The 18,529-nt window shown below is 48.2% G+C and overlaps 1 protein-coding gene and 1 pseudogene across 14 annotated transcripts in view; both read right to left on the reverse strand.

Moving 5' to 3' along the window:
- The window catches only part of UBE3C (ubiquitin protein ligase E3C), a 112,803-nt gene that overhangs the window by 23,544 nt on the left and 70,730 nt on the right, over positions 1 to 18,529 (reverse strand). For 13 of the 14 annotated variants that reach the window (XM_036356256.1, XM_036356250.1, XM_036356253.1 and 10 more), the window contains 5 exons: positions 16,739 to 16,843; positions 15,203 to 15,290; positions 14,822 to 14,919; positions 13,461 to 13,593; positions 8,567 to 8,814 (listed from right to left, as the gene is read on the reverse strand). In XM_036356256.1, the coding sequence (XP_036212149.1) occupies positions 8,567 to 8,814; positions 13,461 to 13,593; positions 14,822 to 14,919; positions 15,203 to 15,290; positions 16,739 to 16,843 (672 nt within the window). The remainder of the gene's footprint in view (positions 1 to 8,566; positions 8,815 to 13,460; positions 13,594 to 14,821; positions 14,920 to 15,202; positions 15,291 to 16,738; positions 16,844 to 18,529) is intronic. The other variant, XM_036356251.1, reaches the window with a different exon arrangement.
- Positions 15,470 to 15,614, reverse strand: LOC118679476 (annotated as a pseudogene).

The raw sequence follows: 18,529 nt of genomic DNA on the forward strand, positions 1-18,529 counted from the left end.
GATTTTTCTGCTTCCAAAAAAAGTTGAAGGTCAATAAGAACAAGCTGCTAAGGGTTCACCCACAGCCAGAGGCACAGCGTGGGCATGCTTGTGAGGTCTGCGACAGCTAAGTGACATCTTAACACTGGTGAAAAGGCTTGTGCTAAGCACAGAGTCATCAGCTATTTGCTGGGTGTCACGTTTAAAAACCCGGAGGGAAAAGATACGTTGACTTTAGAGATCCCAGCACTGAGTCTGGTGACAATCAGGTGAAGTGGCTCAACTTCGCTGACCTGTCATGAGTCTGAGAGTCAGAACGGAATGAGAGAGAAGCTTTGCCACTTGAGGACCAAGGCACTTAAATTACTAACACGCACCTCCATCCACAGCTCTAAAGCCTCAGCGAATTCAGTGAGCTTTTATAAAAGGACACTAGTGATACTGAAGAATACATCTTCCCAACCCTCAAAACTCTCAGGATAAACTGCTCACTACTCTGTATGAAACATAAGGGCACACCGGTTCTAACACACAAAATCATAAACTACACTGACGGTTCACAACCTGCTAATTCGAAACCTGAAATATATAACCAAGATTTTATCAAAAAAATATGATTTATAGGCATGCTGATCCAATTAAATCAATATTCTAAAGCAAGGAATAAAGAGAGCCATTTTCAAGTAGAATTCAAATATGATAAAAGATTTCCTTCAATAAATATTCTGAACTTAATTGGCTTAAATGGACCTAGGTGCTTCTGTCTGTAAAAAAAAGTTTGTGATGACATTACCACATCCTTGAGCTGTTTATTTATCCCCTGCCAGGGCTGATTTACGGGCGATGAATGCAGGCCCGACGCGCACCAGGCCCAGGAATCATCTGCTAATGGAACTCCTAATTGAGGAGTGACCGCGCCATGAGGCAACTCTTCCCGCGCAGGACTGCTCCTGAGGACCTCGCTGCACTCCATCACAGCAAACAATCACTAACATATGCATTAGGGAAATTTAAATACATTATGACCCAATAAATACCATAATCCATCAGTACACAATTTCTCCTCTTAGAGATTTAGAGTTCAGGCATACCACTATGAGTGCCGGCCATTCACTCACTCGGGCGGACAGTCTGACACGTGGGGACACGTCTACCCATTTGTGATCAGATGATCATCAGAGACGGGTTAGAAGCCAGCACTCCGAGGAGTACCCATGCAGAAAATTATGTCAGTCTCAAACATGTGGGACCACAAGTGAACCATCCTCCTCAAAGGACTACAGTTTAGTTACTGGTTTTGTCTACATATCATTATTTTAAATAGCTTCACTGAGATAGAATTTACATAAACTTCATTGTTGGAAGCAAGGCTGAGGCCCCAAATTCTCCTGCCTGGAACCTGGTGTAAAGGGAGAAGTGAGAAGCACCCACCGTCCCCCGAGTCCAAGGCCCCCCGAGATGCCGCCTTCAGCACCACTGCAGCCTGAGCCACCAGCAGTCACCAGTGGGCGTCACTCCGCACCACGGCACAGAACGAGCAGCCACTTGAGGCTACAGTGAGCAGGGCCATCTAGCTATCTTGTCTCTATAGTAATCAAGATGGGAGAGCAGACACATTCAGGAAGGAAGGTACTACATCGCTTCCATCAGATTGAATTCAGGAAGTACGATGACCTACCTGCTGCCTCTCAACTGCAGCGTGAGAACCACCGCATTGGGGAGTGTTTCCGGGGATTCTAGCAGAGTCAGAGCTCCCTTACTTAAATGGATTTTATTACTATTAACTTAGCAGGTTCTGGGGCTTGCCTTAACAGAAAGAACTATGGCGCATGAAATTGCAGAGGTTCTCACGCAGTGAGTTAATGAAGCATGCGTCCTCGGGGCAGATGAGGCAAGTGTGAGGGACTGGCAGGGAGCAACGATCTGCTAGGCACAGACCCCACAACCAGCACACGGCTCCAGGCATGAGAGAAAGGGACCTGCTGGGAATTCATGCTGAATAGTCCAATGCTGGGCCCACGTCCGAAGTTTGCCATGGAAACCTAAAGTGGTAGGAGGTGAGCCCGGAGGAAGACGCGTGGCAGGTCCAGGTCAGGCTGGAGTCCATCACAGCGTCGAAGAACAATAAACCCCAGCAAAGCAGCAACGTGTGGAATCTGAGTGGGTGCACAGGACCTGGGCCCATGACGATGCATCTCACAGACACACGCATCAAGGGGCAGTGCTCGTCCCCAGGATGTGCTGGTTCCCCCGCTCCCCTCTGCTTTGGGAGGCTGGGCTTCAGGACCACCTGCCATTGACAATCTGCACCCAGCACACTCCCACAGAGCAAGGATGGCAGAGAACTCTAAGCAATGTTGTAAGCATTTACAAATTTTTGATACAATAGCCTAAGCCCGTGGTCGGCAAACTGCGGCTCGCGAGCCACATGCGGCTCTTTGGCCCCTTGAGTGTGGCTCTTCCTACCCTAATTAAGTTAATAACAATGTACCTGCCTTATGTTTAAAAAATGTGGCTCTCAAAAGAAATTTCAGTCGTTGTGCTGTTGATATTTGCCTCTGTTCACTAATGAGTTTGCCAACCACTGGCCTAAGCAATGAAAGAACTAAAACCCTAACCATCTACAGGAGAAAGGCAGAGCTATGTGAAAAGTATACTCTATAGGGACGTATACTCTATAGGGACGTATACTCTATAGGCACGTATACTCTATAGGCACGTATACTCTATAGGGACGTATACTCTACAGGGACGTATACTCTATAGGAATGTATAATCTATAGGAATGTATAATCTATAGGAATGTATAATCTATAGGAATATAATATTTTTAATGAATAGCATAAAATACCCCCCCCCCCCCCAACTAATTCCATTTACTTTTTCTTTTTTGGTTCATTCTTACCCGAGGATATTTTTCCATTGATTTTTAGGGAGAGTGGAAGAGAAAGGGGAAGACTGAAACACATTGATTGGCTGCCTCCTGCATGAGCCCCTTGGGTAAGGTATGTGCCCTTGGCCAGAATCGAACCCAGGACCCTTTGGTCCTCAGGCCAATGCTCTAGCCACTAAGCCAAACCAGCCAGGGCAGAGCACACATTTTTACTTTTCATGAATTCTATATTTTTTGATGTTGTTGCCTGTGATTTTGGTGTCTTATCTAAGAAACCATTGCCTAATCCAGTGATGGCGAACCTATGACACGTTATCAGAGGTGACAGGCGAACTCATTTTTTTGGTTGATTTTTCTTCGTTAAATGGTATTTAAATATATAAAATCAGTATCAAAAATATAAATCTTTGTTTTGCTATGGTTGCAAATATCAAAAAATTTCTATATGTGACACGGCAACAGAGTTGTTAGGGTTTTTCAAAATGCTGACATGCCGAGCTCAAAAGGTTCGCCATCACTGGCCTAATCCAAGGCCACGAATTTTGCACCCGTGGGAAAAAACCCTCCCCTGTATGATGAACTCATTCTCCACGAGGGGCCAGGGCAGGCTTCGCAGTAAATGGTGCTGGGATGAGGGGGACCCATGCAGGAGGAACCTCCCACCATCCTGGGACTTGCTCTTTCTAGAGGTGCTCTCTGCTTCCCTTCACAGCACGCCTTCTCCCAGGGACCCCTCGGGCCTGACACTTGCCACTCTAACCCTAACCCTCCAGGCCTCTTCCTCCACCCTGGGTGCTGCAGTGATAGAAACTCCCCCAAGGACAACCCCACAAACCCACCGCTGGGTAAGTGAGGCTGCCTGACAGGGAGCCTGGCAATGAAAGGGGTGAAGTAGTAACACCTTACAACTCGGAGGGTCCTTGGAGCAGGCGTGCTGAACAAGCCAGCCACGAGGCCACAGCTGCCTGACACGGTTTATGTGAACTGTGCAGAGTGGGTGCTTCACGCGGACAGAAGGCAGGTGAGCACTGGTCAGGGCTCGGGGAGTCAGGGGATCCGGGCGGTGAAAGTGTTCCGGGGTGCATGTGGCTATCTGTGAATGTACTGAAACCACCTGGACCAGGTGAGCTGCATGGTGTGTGAACCATGTCTCAATAAAGCTGTTGTAGCCCTCACTCGCCTGCACTACAACACCGCCGCAATCCAGGCCACCACCGGGTGGGACCAAAAATCCAATCCCTCTGCTCCCCTCGGGACCAGTCTTCTGAAAACGTAGAAAGTCCATTATCTCAGCCATGACCCATGGGATGACGACCTTACTGCCCACCGTGGAACACAGGGCCCTAGCAGCACACATGAGGCGCTGCTGAACTCTGCCGGGGGGGGGGGGGGGGGGGGGGGGGGGTGTGGAAGCGGGCGGGCGGAAGCAGCCTCAGATCATTTGTTGATCAGGCCTGGCTGCACTTTAGTAAAACACTTTTATAAAAAAACAGGTGGGTGGATTTGGCCAGCGGCTAATAGTTGCTACCCTCCATTCCCGAGTGTCTGTCACCTTTGGTCACACCTTGACTTGCAGAATCCATACTGATTACAATCCTTGTTACAATCTAGCCGTCTCTCAAAAGGTGTGGACAATAAATACACTGAAACTTCTTTTCTCAAACACCTCCCAAACAGTTCACGCCTCAACCTGACAACCCTTCCATGCTGATCCCTGTGTGATCAGTCACGCGTCTCTCAGGTGACAAACCAAGGAGAGAATGTGCGAATATGAGTCAGTTTACCACTGTTAACATTTCAGGATGTGCTGTGATTATTTTTGTGTGTTTGTGCTTATAATTACTGTGAAATTTTTATTTTTTACTGTACATTTCCTTTCCTTTTTGTTAGATTTTCATTTACATTTCATGTCCTTTTTTTTTGGATCTTCACCTGAGGATATTTTTCCATTGATTTTTAGAGAGAGTAGAAGAGAGTGGGAAAGAGAGAAATATCGATGTGAGAGAAGCACATTGATTGGTTGCCTCCTGCACAAGCCCCAACCAGGGCCTGGGCTGGGGTGGAGCTAGCAACTGAGATACATGCCCTTGACCGGAATCAAACTCAGGACCCTTAGTCCACAAGCCAACACTCTCTCCACTGAGCCAAATGGGTAGGGCCCTTTTTGTTTTTAAAGTTTTTATTTATAGATTAAACAATACAATAGACATATAAGAAAGGTTAAAACAGGAAATCATTTGGGGGTCTGGAACAGATGAATTCAATTTACATGATTTCTAATGGGAAAAAATGAATTAAATATCCCCATTCCACTATTCTGTAAATATATATTTATTTTTAAATTGATTTCAAAGAGAAAGGGAGAGGGAGAGAGGGAAACATCAATGATGAGAATCCTTGATCGGCTGCCTCTTGCACGCCCCCTACTGGGGATTGAGCCCGCAACCCGGGCATGTGCCCTTGACCAGATAAAATCTGGGAACCTTCAGTCCACAGGCCAACGCTCTATCCACTAAGCCAAACCAGCTAGGGCTTAATCCACTATTTTCAACAGGGGAAATAGCCTGGCCGGTGTGGTTAAGTGGTTAGCATTGACCTGTAAACCAGAAGGTCATGATTTGACCCAGCCAGAGCACATGCCCAGGTTGCAGGCTCCATCCCTATTTGGGGGCATGCAGGCGGCTGCCAATCAATGATTCTCTCTCATCACTGATGTTTCTCTCTTTCCTCTCTGAGATCAATAACAATATATTTAAACTAGAGGCCCCTCGACCTAGCCTGCAGGATCAGGCCAAAACCAGCTCTCTGACATCCCCCAAAGGGTCCTGGATTGCGAGAGGGCGCAGGCCAGGCTAATGGACCCCACCGGTGCACGATCGGGCCAGGAGAGACGCGGGAGGTTGGCCAGCCAGGGAGAGACCATGGAAGGGCACCAGGACGTGTCTGGCCTGTCTGGCTCAGTCCCGATCGGACGGACCCCAGCAACAAGCTAACCTATCGGTTGGAGCACCTGCCCCCTGGTGGTCAGTGCATGTCATAGCAAGCAGTTGAGCGGCCTTAGCATATCACGCGCTGATTGGTTGAACGGCTGACCAGTCAACCGGGCACAGCATATTAGGCTTTTGTTATAAAGGATAGGGGAAATAAAAATATATTCCCAGACCATCCAAAAACCCTAACGAATTTCCCCACAACACCCTGAAAAATGTGTTTTACTTAGCTATAAAACACAGCAAGGATTCTTGGGTAGCAGAGAAGCTGAGCTTTATTGATAACAGTCTCATGGGTGGATGTGCTGTGTGTACGGAGCAATGCTACTGTGGAGCCTATACAGAGGTTACTCCTTCCTCTACGCGGCAGGAAGCCTCCCCAGTGAACACAAAGGAGGCAGACGTCTCCAAACTGGAGCTCACGTGCTAACCTGGCCCTGGGAAACTCAAACTGGTACCTGCTGGTGCGCTCTCCTTGCCCAGGGCTTGCTCCTACAGTCACTAGAACTGCTAAGATTGGTATTCTTCCTGACTGGCTTCTGTTGGGGCCTACTTGACACTTGTCTTAGTCTCCTTAGTGCAGTGCAAGACGGGCTGATGAGTGGCTCTGCGGCCCAGGGTTGCAGACTGCGGGCTGTGTTCGGATGCCCCCTGCTACTGCTGGGCTGCCTTGGAAGACAGCCACTCACCTGACAGAATGGAGCCACCTGCACCTGTGGAATGGCATGCCCGGCCTCTGGGAAAACAGGACATCTGCAGGGTGGGTGCATTCCTTTTCCTCGGGGGAACCTCTGGGTCTGCAGGACCTGTGGTGGCCGTATCTCCCCCGTTAGGGTTGTGGGTCTCTTCCCCTTGCTATTACTCTGTGCTTGTAGCCAATACTGCATCCGGAGCTTGAATGCACTGTACTAATGCTCTAACCACCCAGGTCTGCTACTGGAAAACTGGCGCGTAGACTGTGAGGTGGAATGGGTGATAGCGGGGTGAAGTGTAGGGTCAAGCGAGGATATGGCCCAATTCTCCTCCCTCCTAGTCAGTGGAATGGTGTCCGTCTGGCCAGCGGTCACAGGAGCAGAGCAGTTTAGACCTGAGTGTTTCCCACATCTTTGACGACTAACAAGCCTCACCAGACTCTCTGTTTGGTCTTGGTCTGCACACAGGCCTCCCTAGCACGGCTCCCTCCCTCTCCCCTCTGCTAGATAAGCCCTTAGCCCACCCTGGCCAAGTGCGCAAATCCCCCCTCCATCAGCCGCCATTGGGGACCCCATTGTGTCAGTAATAAAGGCTATGACTCTTCCCTGTGGTCCCCGGAAGAACAGTGTGGCTTCCCTGGGTTGGAGCTCCTACAGGACAACATCATGCCAGGATTAGCAATTACCAACATTGAATTTAGTTAAAGTGCACAAAGCAAACAAAATAACCTTGCATGTTTCTCATTACTAAAATGTCAGTAATCAATGAGAAAGAAAAGAAAAACCCCGCCCAGCCAGTGTGACTGAGTGGTTGAGCGTCAACCTATGAACCAGGAGGTCACAGTTCGATTCCCAGGCAGGGCACATGCCTGGGTTGTGGGCTTGATGCCCAGGGAGGGGCATGCAGGAGGCAGCTGATCAGTAATTCTCTCTCATCACTGATGTTTCTATCTCTCTCTCCCTCTCTGAAATCAGTAAAAAAGTTAAAAAAAAAAAAAAAAGAGAGAGAGAAAGAAAAAACAACAACAAACTGCTTTTCCTGGCATGGACTTGACCTGGGGGAGGCAGTGAGACACCTGATGGAAATGACTTCCCTCCTCCTGCTTCCCACATGGCACACCCACAGGCTGCACTGTGGTCCGAGTGACTGACCCCCAAGTTCATACACTGAATCCTAACCCCCAGGTGATGGTCTTAGGAGGTGAGGCCTTTGGAGGTGATGAGGTCATGAAAGTGGAGCCTAGGAACAGGGTCAGCGCCCTCATGAAAGAGGCCCTCCCCCCACCGCATGCGCACACGAGAGGGTAATGGTTATGAACCAGGAAGTGGGCCCCCACCAGACGACACCATGTGGCACCCTCGTCCAGGCTTTCAGCCTCTGGAACTGCGAGAAGTGAATTTTGGTTGTTTCTAAGCCAGCCAGCCTGCAGCATTTCAATCCAGCAGCCTGGACCGGCCCACAGAGGTCAGTGAGGAGGAGGCCAGCATTGGGAAAGACCCCGACTTGTTCTGACTTTAATGGGAGGGAGTTTCCGCTGGGCTATGTAACCCTTTCCTTCCTGTTACAATCCAGCTGCCTTTTAGGATGGTCGGCAGGTGTAGCCCTGGGGCTCCTCAGGGGCCAGTGTTCATAGAGCTGCATACAGCACATGCAGCACGAACCACACACTGTGAAATTATTAGAACCTGACAAGGATCATGTTCACACTATTATCAACCAGACCCCAGGAGAAGATGCCATGTGCGGCACACACCACTGCGGGTCTTCTACAAACACAATCATATGGTATCCTTCCCATGTTTTCGGCACCATCCCAATAATTCCCCTTAAGTAACTACTGTGCATGTCAAGTATAAAGATGAGCTCTAGTTATTAGTGGAAAGTGCTCTTCAGGGGTCATCAAAATCACGTAAGAATCCTGAATGAAGGTCTCCACAGAAACCATCGGCCACCATGCAGACACAGAGAATGTCACCCTCCTGGTCAGAGACCGTCCCCACGAGCGCGTTACCTTTCCAAGCATTCTGCCCAGGAAGTAGTAATGTCTGGCGAAGGAGTCCCCCACGAGCATTTGCGCGGCAGGGTTGGGGTACAGGAGGCCCTCGTTCGTCGTCTTGAAGAAGCCCTGGTTAGGGTTGAAGCCCGACTTCAGCAGCTCGTTCAGGAACTCCCTGAAGATGCCGCCACCGTCGATACCGGCTTCGTCCAGGCCGTGTGCATTGAGCAGGTGGACGCGGATGCGCTTCTTCAGGTCGGGCTCTGGGGGGTGGGAGCAGCAAGAACAGTAAAGACACTTTAATGCAGGTTCTACACACAGGGTCCCCAGAGCCCTCAACGAAGGGGGAAGTCCCTCTGCATCCACAGCAGAGCGAGGTCTGTGGTGGGGAGATGAGGAAGTCATCAGCTTATTCCCAGGAGCAATGCAAACAAAGATGCTCAGAGAGGAGGGAGTTGGAATTAGGGCATGAGGGTAACACTGGAACAGAGATTACCACCAAGAAGGTAAAAAGGTAAGTGAATAAAGATACCTGTGAAATGAACGACCCTGTGACTGAGGCCAGTGCCACAGGAGGGCAGAACACCAGAATCTACACCACCACTGAAAACTGATGCTTGGCTGAAAAGGAGGACTTTTTTGGGATAGAATGAGAGGAATCCCCACACAGGTCTCCTAAGGACAGCACCACCTGGGGAGGACTAACACGTCCTGACAGGCCTCCATGAGCACAGCAGGCTTCCATCCAGTGCCAGATCCCGGTACCCACCACAAGCCCTTCCCGCTTCCCTCCTGTGTTCTCCAGGTGCTGTGCAGGAGGAAGGGCAACACATGAACGAGAGCCTCCAACCCCATGATACACAGGTGTTGGTACTTCTGAAGTCCAAGAACCTGGTGTGAATGTTCCATAGTGTTTTGAACATAACTTCCAGTGTGGCCTACAGTCTGGGCCCTCACACATAGCAGTTCCCACTGTCTCACCGAACGGTCACCTAACCCACCAGCAGGGACCACAGCTGCACCAGGTAAGCCCGACGAGCTCTTCCTTAAAGCCCACACGCTACTGGGGAAGGCAAACCCAAACCACCCTCCTTGAGGCCCACATTGAACGCCCACCCTGAGCTAGATCCGTCCCTTCAGCTCCTCTAACCACCTTCTGGGGTCAGACCCCTATTCTGCGGTGAGACCACCACAGGCCAGCGGTCCGCCTGTCGACACCGAGTGAGCACACGGGCCGCGCTGCACCTTGGAGCTGCGCCTGCTCCCTGCAAGCAGAGGCTCTTCTCTACTCAAACACAGTCTTTCACTTTTAAAATTTCACTCCACTTACACAAATAGTTATTTGTTTCTAGTATTTTGATTGATATTACAAAATATGTCCAATCTCAAGTTCTAGTGAAATGCCGAAAGCACCCAAGCAGACAACCACGGCTGCCGCACAAAGCTGCAGCTGGCCTTCTCACCTTACACATCCTCATAACGCCCAGGCCAAGGGTGGCCAGCCCGGCCAGTGTGCTCAGTGGCTGAGCGTCAACCAATGTTCCAGGAGGTCAGAGTTCGATTCCCAGTCAGGGCATGTGCCAGGGTTGCAGGCTCGATCCCCAGGAGGGGGCGTGCAGGAGGCAGCAGATCAGTGATTCAGTGATGTTTCTCTCTCTCTCTCTCTCTCTCCCCCTACCTCCTTCCCTCCCTCTCCCTTCCTCTCTGAAATCAATACAAATAGATTTAAAAAACAAAAATATACTTTAAACAGGGATGAACTATTGCATCCTTTACCTGGGTATTATGAGGATGTGTCATAGATAATATTTCTCAAGATCATTATCATTGTCAGCAGTTAGCAGATTTTTTGTAAAAATTGTAAGCATAAAAATTTTGTAGGTGGGAAATGTTCAACCACTGTCCACCTTACGCCGCGGGACTAAGATTCACGCTACAAGACGCTGTTCTAAGGAGGTTGCTGTCTCTGAGACGCAGCACCATCCACACACGTTGCCCTCACAGGCTGAGCTGTCTGCAGCTCCCGTCAGCCACCCCTGTAAACAGCAAGACCACAGCCCAGCATGTGCTCAGAAGGCAGCGTCTTCTAGGGGCCGTGCCACTACGTGTTCCTAAGGACAGATTTAGAATATCTACGCACACAGGAAGGCTTTAGTGAGGAAAGCCTCAGTGCGCGGTTACTTTGATTTTAGCTTAGTGTCCTTTCTTCTTCAGGAAAACAATGTAATAAATCCTGCCCAGTAAAGAACTAACACTGGAAAGCAGGGGTGAGCGAGGCTCTTGGGAGAAGACACGGCACAGGTCAGCCTGCCCCAGCCACCGTCACCATGACAATGAGGACGTCAGGAGCCACTGCGTTGCCATCCCGACCCTCCGAACAGTCCCCACACTCTCCCATGGGCAAGGCCCAGCCCACACCGTCACCGTGGGAAGTGCTGCGATGAGGTCCCCTGCCAAGGCCTGTGTCACTATTTGCTCAGCGCCCAACTGCGGAGGGAAGCCACTCCACTTCTCTGAGCTCCACCCGGCCAACCTGCAGGTGACGGGGGCTGGTACCCACACTGCAGAGAACTGTCCTGAGATGGAATGAGATAACCGCTATCCATAAAGGATGGATCTACTTTAATAACTAGATGATATATGAGGTAATCATATTAACTGATTATATGTAAATGATCAGTCAACAGAGCACTTCAAACTGATTCACTAAGTGAATTAAACATTCTAAGATAATGTTTAATTTTACTAATTTGCCTAGTAAAATACTAAATAATTTTAACACATGGTTTAAAATTTTGTACTAATAAGAATTAGAGAACATCTGTAAAGATTTAAAGCATTATAATGCATATTACACGTATTATGAGAAGATTTTTCCCAATCCATTAAACTGAATGCAATTATCAGCTTGCACTTATGAGGTGGAGTATCATCAACTCTGAATAATTTCTAAGTTTAAGGACACAGTAGGCAATTGGGGTTTGCTATAATTGGGCAATATTAATGTCTTAAAAAAATCACCTACATGAAGTAGTTTTAAAGCCAAACTCACAGTAAGCACACACACTGACTTGGGGTGAAGCGCTCACACGGGCTGCACCTGCAGAAAGCCCAAGCCTACCATGTGCAGGCGTGGTGGCCTGGCTGTCCGAGCCTTGCTGTACCCTCCCCTGTAGACCTGTCTCCTGTCCCTGAGTCCTAGGTCAAGTCCCGCCTCTTCATAAAGCTCGCCACCATCCTCCACACTCAGCTCTGCCCTGAACTCTAGGACAACATAGCTGACTCATCATTTCCTGTATCTTCTCCCCAGGCTCAATCACAAATCCAACCACATCCACCGCCACCAGCTGTGCACTGAACCAAGGGTTCCCCCCCCAGAACTCTACGGCTTCGACTGCGAATACAATGCGACAACCACAACGGACTCATGACAGCCTGTGGGTCCCAAAGGAGGAAGAACTTTCCCCCGCAAAGTATGTGAGACAAGGAGTCAGAATACCTGAACCCCCTCATTCATACCTAACACAGAACATAAGAGCCCAGGCAAGAGTGACCCATCTCAGCCCATGGCGTCCGGCCCGAGGTCTGCGGCGCAGACCGAATGAGAAGGGAACGACACCCAGTGCCCCTGCACGCAGCGCCTGGGCCAGAGCTCGTGGCCTGCGATGTGACCCTCCTCACTGTTCCCACAGGACAACCCCAGCTAACTCTTTACGGAAAAGCAAAAACAAAAAACAAGCAAACAGAAAACCACCCAAATGAGAGGTTTTGCTTTCCTGGCAGAGAATTAAATTGCTCCTCTTAAGAAAAGGTGCTGTCATTTCCCACCGGACCTGTGACCGGGTCCTACCAGTGTTCCTTTTCAATCTCCCGCATTGATTTAACACAATATCATGGACTCCACATTCTGAAGCTAAAATGATTCATATATAAATTAATATCAAAAGTTTTAACACTGGGTGTCAATCACTAAACCAAGACAAAATGTGTCACTGACCTCTACATGCTGCCCAAATCATTGGTGCATGTAACTCTCTTATCTCTTAGTACTGCCCTCAAAGCACACTGCTTTTTTAGAAGTCTGGATTGCAACGGCTTTTATTCTAGTGCATTTAATTGGGCTGACAATTGATAGCATTTACATAAACAGGTAATTGTATACAAAATACTGCCCATCCCACTGGGGGGAGCGGGGGTCAACTCAATATCTGAAAGGCTTGTGTGGCAATCATTATTTGTCAATCCTAGCAATCTTTTTTTTTTTTTTTAAATATATTTTATTGATTTTTTACAGAGAGGAAGGGAGAGAGATAGAGAGTTAGAAACATCGATGAGAGAGAAACATCGATCAGCTGCCTCCTGCACATCTCCTACTGGGGATATGCCCGCAACCCAGGTACATGCCCTTGACCGGAATCGAACCTGGGACCTTTCAGTCCGCAGGCCGACGCTCTATCCACTGAGCCAAACCGGTTTCGGCAAGCAATCTTATTTGATGATATGCACCTCCCAAATTTGAACCCCTACATTTCAGTTTTATTTTTTTTTTTTTTTTTTTTTTTTTTAAATATATTTTATTGATTTTTTACAGAGAGGAAGGGAGAGAGATAGAGAGTCAGAAACATCGATGAGAGAGAAACATCTATCAGCTGCCTCCTGCACATCTCCCACTGGGGATGTGCCCGCAACCCAGGTACATGCCCTTGACCGGAATCGAACCTGGGACCCTTCAGTCCGCAGGCCGACGCTCCATCCACTGAGCCAAACCGGTTTCGGCTACATTTCAGTTTTAAAAAGTCATTGCAGGACAAGGTGATGGACACTCGTTTTTAAATGTTTATCTTTTTCTAAAATGATCTCCCGGCCCCCCTGCCACATGCATACATGACACAAAGAGAAGCATACATACCATTTTCTGGGGAAAGTTTGTCATAAGCATCCTCATAAATATAATTCCTTCTTATTGTGACATTAATTCCATCCAGAAATGGGCCATCTCCTTGAACTTCTTGCTTGTCTGCATAAATCAACCTTTGAAATATCTAACACACAGGGAAAATTATAAGGTTATTTGACAAACAGAATTTTTGTTATAAACATAAGCAAACAAAAGAAAACTGCTAAATAAATCTTAACTTTTGTATTCCCATAAATCTAAAACCAATTCTAAAGTATCAAATATTGATTTTATGCCTTATCTACAAATGGTAATATTTATTCATGTGTAACATTGCTCCTTTACCCCATTTTACAACAAATTTTAAAAATCCAACCCTATAGTATATATTCAGTATTTTCTTTTGTAAACCCTTCATAAACATCCAGGTGGTGGAGGAAAGAAGGAAGACCAGCTCCGTACAGCTGTATATGAACATTAGTAAGAGCTCCATAATGATAAAATGTAAGCAGTTCTTTAGGCAAAGCTCCAGCAGAGGGAGCTCAGGAGCCATGCATGAGCGGCAGGCGTGCATGTCTCCAGGAAGCAGCACTAGCTACAGAAGGAGCACATTCTGTTCACCTCAGAGAACCGCCAGCAAAGCCTCCAAAAGCAGGTCAGTGTGAACAAGTTCTGTGCATTAGCCAACAGTCACCAGATATAAAGTGCACATCTCTATAACACCATGTGCAGAGGTGTAGCTTTAAAAAAAAATGGTGTTTTAAAAAATAATGCAACATTTACTAGACAAAGAATACTGTACGGCTCCCTTTATTAAGAAACTAGAGGTCTGGTGCACAGATTCGTGCCCTGGTGGGGTCCCTCAGCCTGGCCTGCGGGGATCAGGCCAAAACTGGCTCTCCAGCATCCCCCGCGGGGTCCAGATTGCGAGAGGGCAGTTCTCTGGTGATGCACCCTGAAATCGGGCTCCCTCCTCTCTGGTTCCGGGCCCGTCACCCGAGAACCGCAGCTGCCAAGTCACCCCAGCTTGGCAGCCCCTGCGCTGAGCATCTGCCCCCTGGTGGTCATTGTGTATCATAGCTACTGGTCAGACGGTTGGACGGTCGCTTAGGCTTTCATATATATAGATGATAGCCTAACAGGCTTTTTAAGTAGTTACAACTAAAGAAAAAATATTTCAAGTTTGTACGGACACATCTGGTTGGATTACACATTTATAAATCGCTGTTAACTATTACAATCTGATGCAAAAAATATAAATTGTACTATTAGGTAGGCACTAGGCCACTTCAGAGACTCTTTCATTTGTGTTCCTTTTTCACACTAAAATGATATGAAATACTGCACACCCTCTCTGGAGAAAGTCAGCCTACCTTTACCCGCTCTTCAAATGGAACCACGAAGGGCAGTTCCGTCAGGATGGCGAGCTGTCTTTCCTCAGATACAGACAGTGGAGGTGACTCCAAACCCACTGCAACACAGTGCAAACCTGTGTTAGGTACACATACCCTCCTGTCCAGGCCCCCAAGGATACGCACTGTATGGTTCAACTTACAGACATTCCAGAAAGGACAGAGCTATGGGACTACCAGGAACTCGAGGCTGCTGGGGGAGAGGGGCTGGGACTGGGCTACGAAGGAGCTCGAGGTGGTGTGTGGTACATGATTAACAAAAATCACAGAACAGGACATGGAAAAGATGAGTTCCATGGTCTGTGAATAACTCCCCTTGGCCCGAGGTTAGAGAGCGCTCACCATCCAGGGTGGACTGCAGGGGGCCGATCCTCCCCATCCGCCGGAACCTCCACACGTGTCTGGCAGCTGGCACGTACAGCTGGGTGACCTAGGGGATCAGCAACCCTGCTTAGTGCTGCACCCCCCCCCCCCACCTGTCCCAGGTGAGCTGGTGGCCATTTTATGTTTACTGGAGTAGGCTAGGTCCCTCTCTGACCTCATGTCCTTTTCAGACGACCTGCTCATGCCCTCACACACTTACTGTGTGACTGTTTTTTGTTTTGTTTTTTATGTGCCTCAGGCATGAAACAGCTCTGGCCACCGACACAGGCATCAAGCTAGGATGAACTAAGGACTGTACATCTGCTTTGCCCCTGACTGATATAAGAGCAACACCACCAATCAGGTGTCTCCTTGCCCATTGCCAGGGGGTGTGACTGTTTTCTCTAACACATCCCAGGGACATCTCTGCTGATATATAACACCGTGACACACTCAGCATCATCCATACGACTGCTCCTCCCTCCCTCCCCCTTTCCCTCCCACTGTCTCTAAAAATCAATGAGAAAGATATCCTCTGGTGAGGATTAGCAATAACAAAAACAATGGGGTCAGTCCTTCGCATTTACCAAAGTGGCCGGTGCAGCTCTTTTTCTCTTTAGGCTCAGGAGCTCGCAGGCTAAGCACATCTGTTATCTGGCCCCTGGCCCACTGCACCTGTTCTGAGTGATGTGTGCTATCCCCCCCCCCCCCCCCCCACCCCGAGGGAGATCCTCAGCTGCCCCTGGCTCTCCCACACTACCTTCTGCACTGCTCGATCCTCCAGCGACAAAGCACCATCTTGTCCGGGGCTTCCCAGACCTAGGACTGACCCCCGGGCTGACAACTTTCTTTTTAGGGGGAGATGCTGTTCAGAGGCCCCACCCTGGGCCCTGGCCGTGCTCACTAGCACAGGACCTGTCATGGTTTCAACCTGGCCAGTGGACAGAGCCAGAAGCCACGTGGTTAACTTAATTAAGTGGGGACAGAGTAATGCTTGTGAAACTGTTCCAAAAAGCCATTTTCTTTAGCGTTTCAGTAGTGCCCCTTGTATCTCCTGTATCCTCCATCCCCAAGATTCTGAAATGAACCTAGTCATGCCTTTTTCTGACAAAAATGACATCTCATGTCCTTTATTAATGTTACTTAATTTTTTAAACTATAGTATTGAATCTACTTTAGCTCTAAATGTCACTAATATTCAAATTTGTCTGTTCCTTTATGAAACCAAGGACAAGCTCCATTTCCTCTAAGTCTTAAATCTATACCGATGACACCAGTAAAAGCAAAATCTTCTTCCACCCCAACAGAGAATCATCAGGGTTCAATACAATTTGTGCTTAAGAGAGCAAATTAAAATGAATAAAATCAGAATGCATATTTTAGTCAATGAAAATGCTCTGTATTCCATCAATGACCTAAGAGTTACAATGAAAACATTCACGGTTACTATTCAGTTACCTATATAATAAATTAAATGGTTATAAAGGACAAATGCTGAAAGGCCGCCAGTAACACCTTATCTGCTCGGATGTCTTCCTGCTCTGACAGCCAGTGGTTTGGGGGACAGAAGTTTCTCCTCGTGTCTCTGGACTTCAACATCTTCACCAGATTGGTGATGACCTGCAGAGGAAGAGAGGAGCACGTCACACAAGCCCGGCACGGCCACCAATCAGAAGTCAAAGGACTCCAAGAGCATGTGGCTTGGCGATCATGACCTGGCCGAGGCCACCGGATCAGGTCACAGGAAGGTCTCATTTCTTGACCACAAGAGTGAGCTTTAGGTACAAAGCAGCCCGTTATCTGCCAACAGAGAGAGAGAAAAGCTAACATGGGCATGCGCAAATGCTGATTTTAAAGAACGAGGGAGGCAGTAGGAAAGTTTTTCTCTGTCTCAGCCTCTGGAGTTAGGTCTCCTTCCCACAGCAGCTCCACACGTCTTAGGTCTTTCTTTTTAAAAAATACTTTAAAATTTTTATTTATCTTTTTGTTAATCCTCACTCAAGGTTATTTTTCCATTGATTTTTAGAGAGAGTGGAAGGGAAGCAGAGACAGAGAGACACTGTTATGAGAGAGACATCAATGGGTTGCCTCCCCCCTGTACCCCTACCAGTGCTGGGGATTTAGCCTGCAACCGAGGGACGTGCCCTTGCCCAGAATCAAACCCAGGACCCTTCAGTCCGAGGACTGGCACTCAATCCACTGAGCCAAACTGGCCAGGGCAAGTGGTCTAACTTTCTTCACAAAGCTTCTTCCCCGACTGCCCCGCCCAGCCACGCCCTCCCTCACCGCAGTGTCGTCCTGTAGTGCTGGGTCCGCGGTGCACTAGCTTCCTACGAACACAGCCCAACCAGCTACTGGAAACCTCTATGACTGACTTGGGATCAATAATAAATTGTAAGTTTTATAACATATAACTAATAAGATCTAATGCCACTGTCTATTTAAAAGACCTGAAGTTCTATATTAAGTAAAAATGTATTTTGTGATAAACAAAGATAAAGCAGCATAAAATTGTAAATCCAAATTTCTAAACTTTTACCCCCAAGATTTGATCACACAACTATTCTGTAGTTAAAGTTAAGACTATAATGGTGTTTTCTGAAAAAGTGAGCCTGCCTTTTAAGTAAAAGGTAATTTGCATAAGGAATTAGGATAAAATATAATTTGGATAGAAATGATAAATTAGGATAATGTGATAAGTTTCCAAATACATCCACCAGACAAGCAAGATCGAATCATCTCAATAGCTAAGAGATGTCCCTTTAACACCCACTCGTCAGCATCGGGAGCACAGACACTTCTTTCATGACGCCATCCCAGAAGCTCTGTGCCATGAAAGTGCTGAGACGGGGTCTGTGGTTGGGACACCTGGATGACATGCCCACAGACAGAGAAGAAGCCATCCCTGACCATTTGGCCATGCAGACCCACAGCACCAGTAAAAGCCTCTCAGGAACTAGAGCACAGCGTAACCCACTGAGCTGTGACACCTGGTGGCGTTTGAAAGCCTCCCTTAATACCCTGGTGACCATCTTTCTGAACCAGCAGAAATGAGCCGCCAGATTCCTTCACTTTGGCCGGCTGTGCTGGGGATGCTCAGGGAGTAGGTCACACAGAGCAGGTTTGGGGACCACTGCCTTCGCGGGTGGCTCAGAAGATGAAGACACCCTAGATTTGGGTTCCACCTGGTTAACTGCTGGACAGAACGAAATATGGTCGTTGCCCACGCACCTAATTCGTGGAAACTCTGCTCTGCTCCCTTGATCTGGGGCCCAGATCAGGCCACAGGGAGCCATGCGCTCCTGC

The sequence above is a fragment of the Myotis myotis genome, unplaced genomic scaffold (assembly GCF_014108235.1).
Source record: "Myotis myotis isolate mMyoMyo1 unplaced genomic scaffold, mMyoMyo1.p scaffold_m19_p_25, whole genome shotgun sequence".
NCBI lineage: Eukaryota > Metazoa > Chordata > Mammalia > Chiroptera > Vespertilionidae > Myotis > Myotis myotis.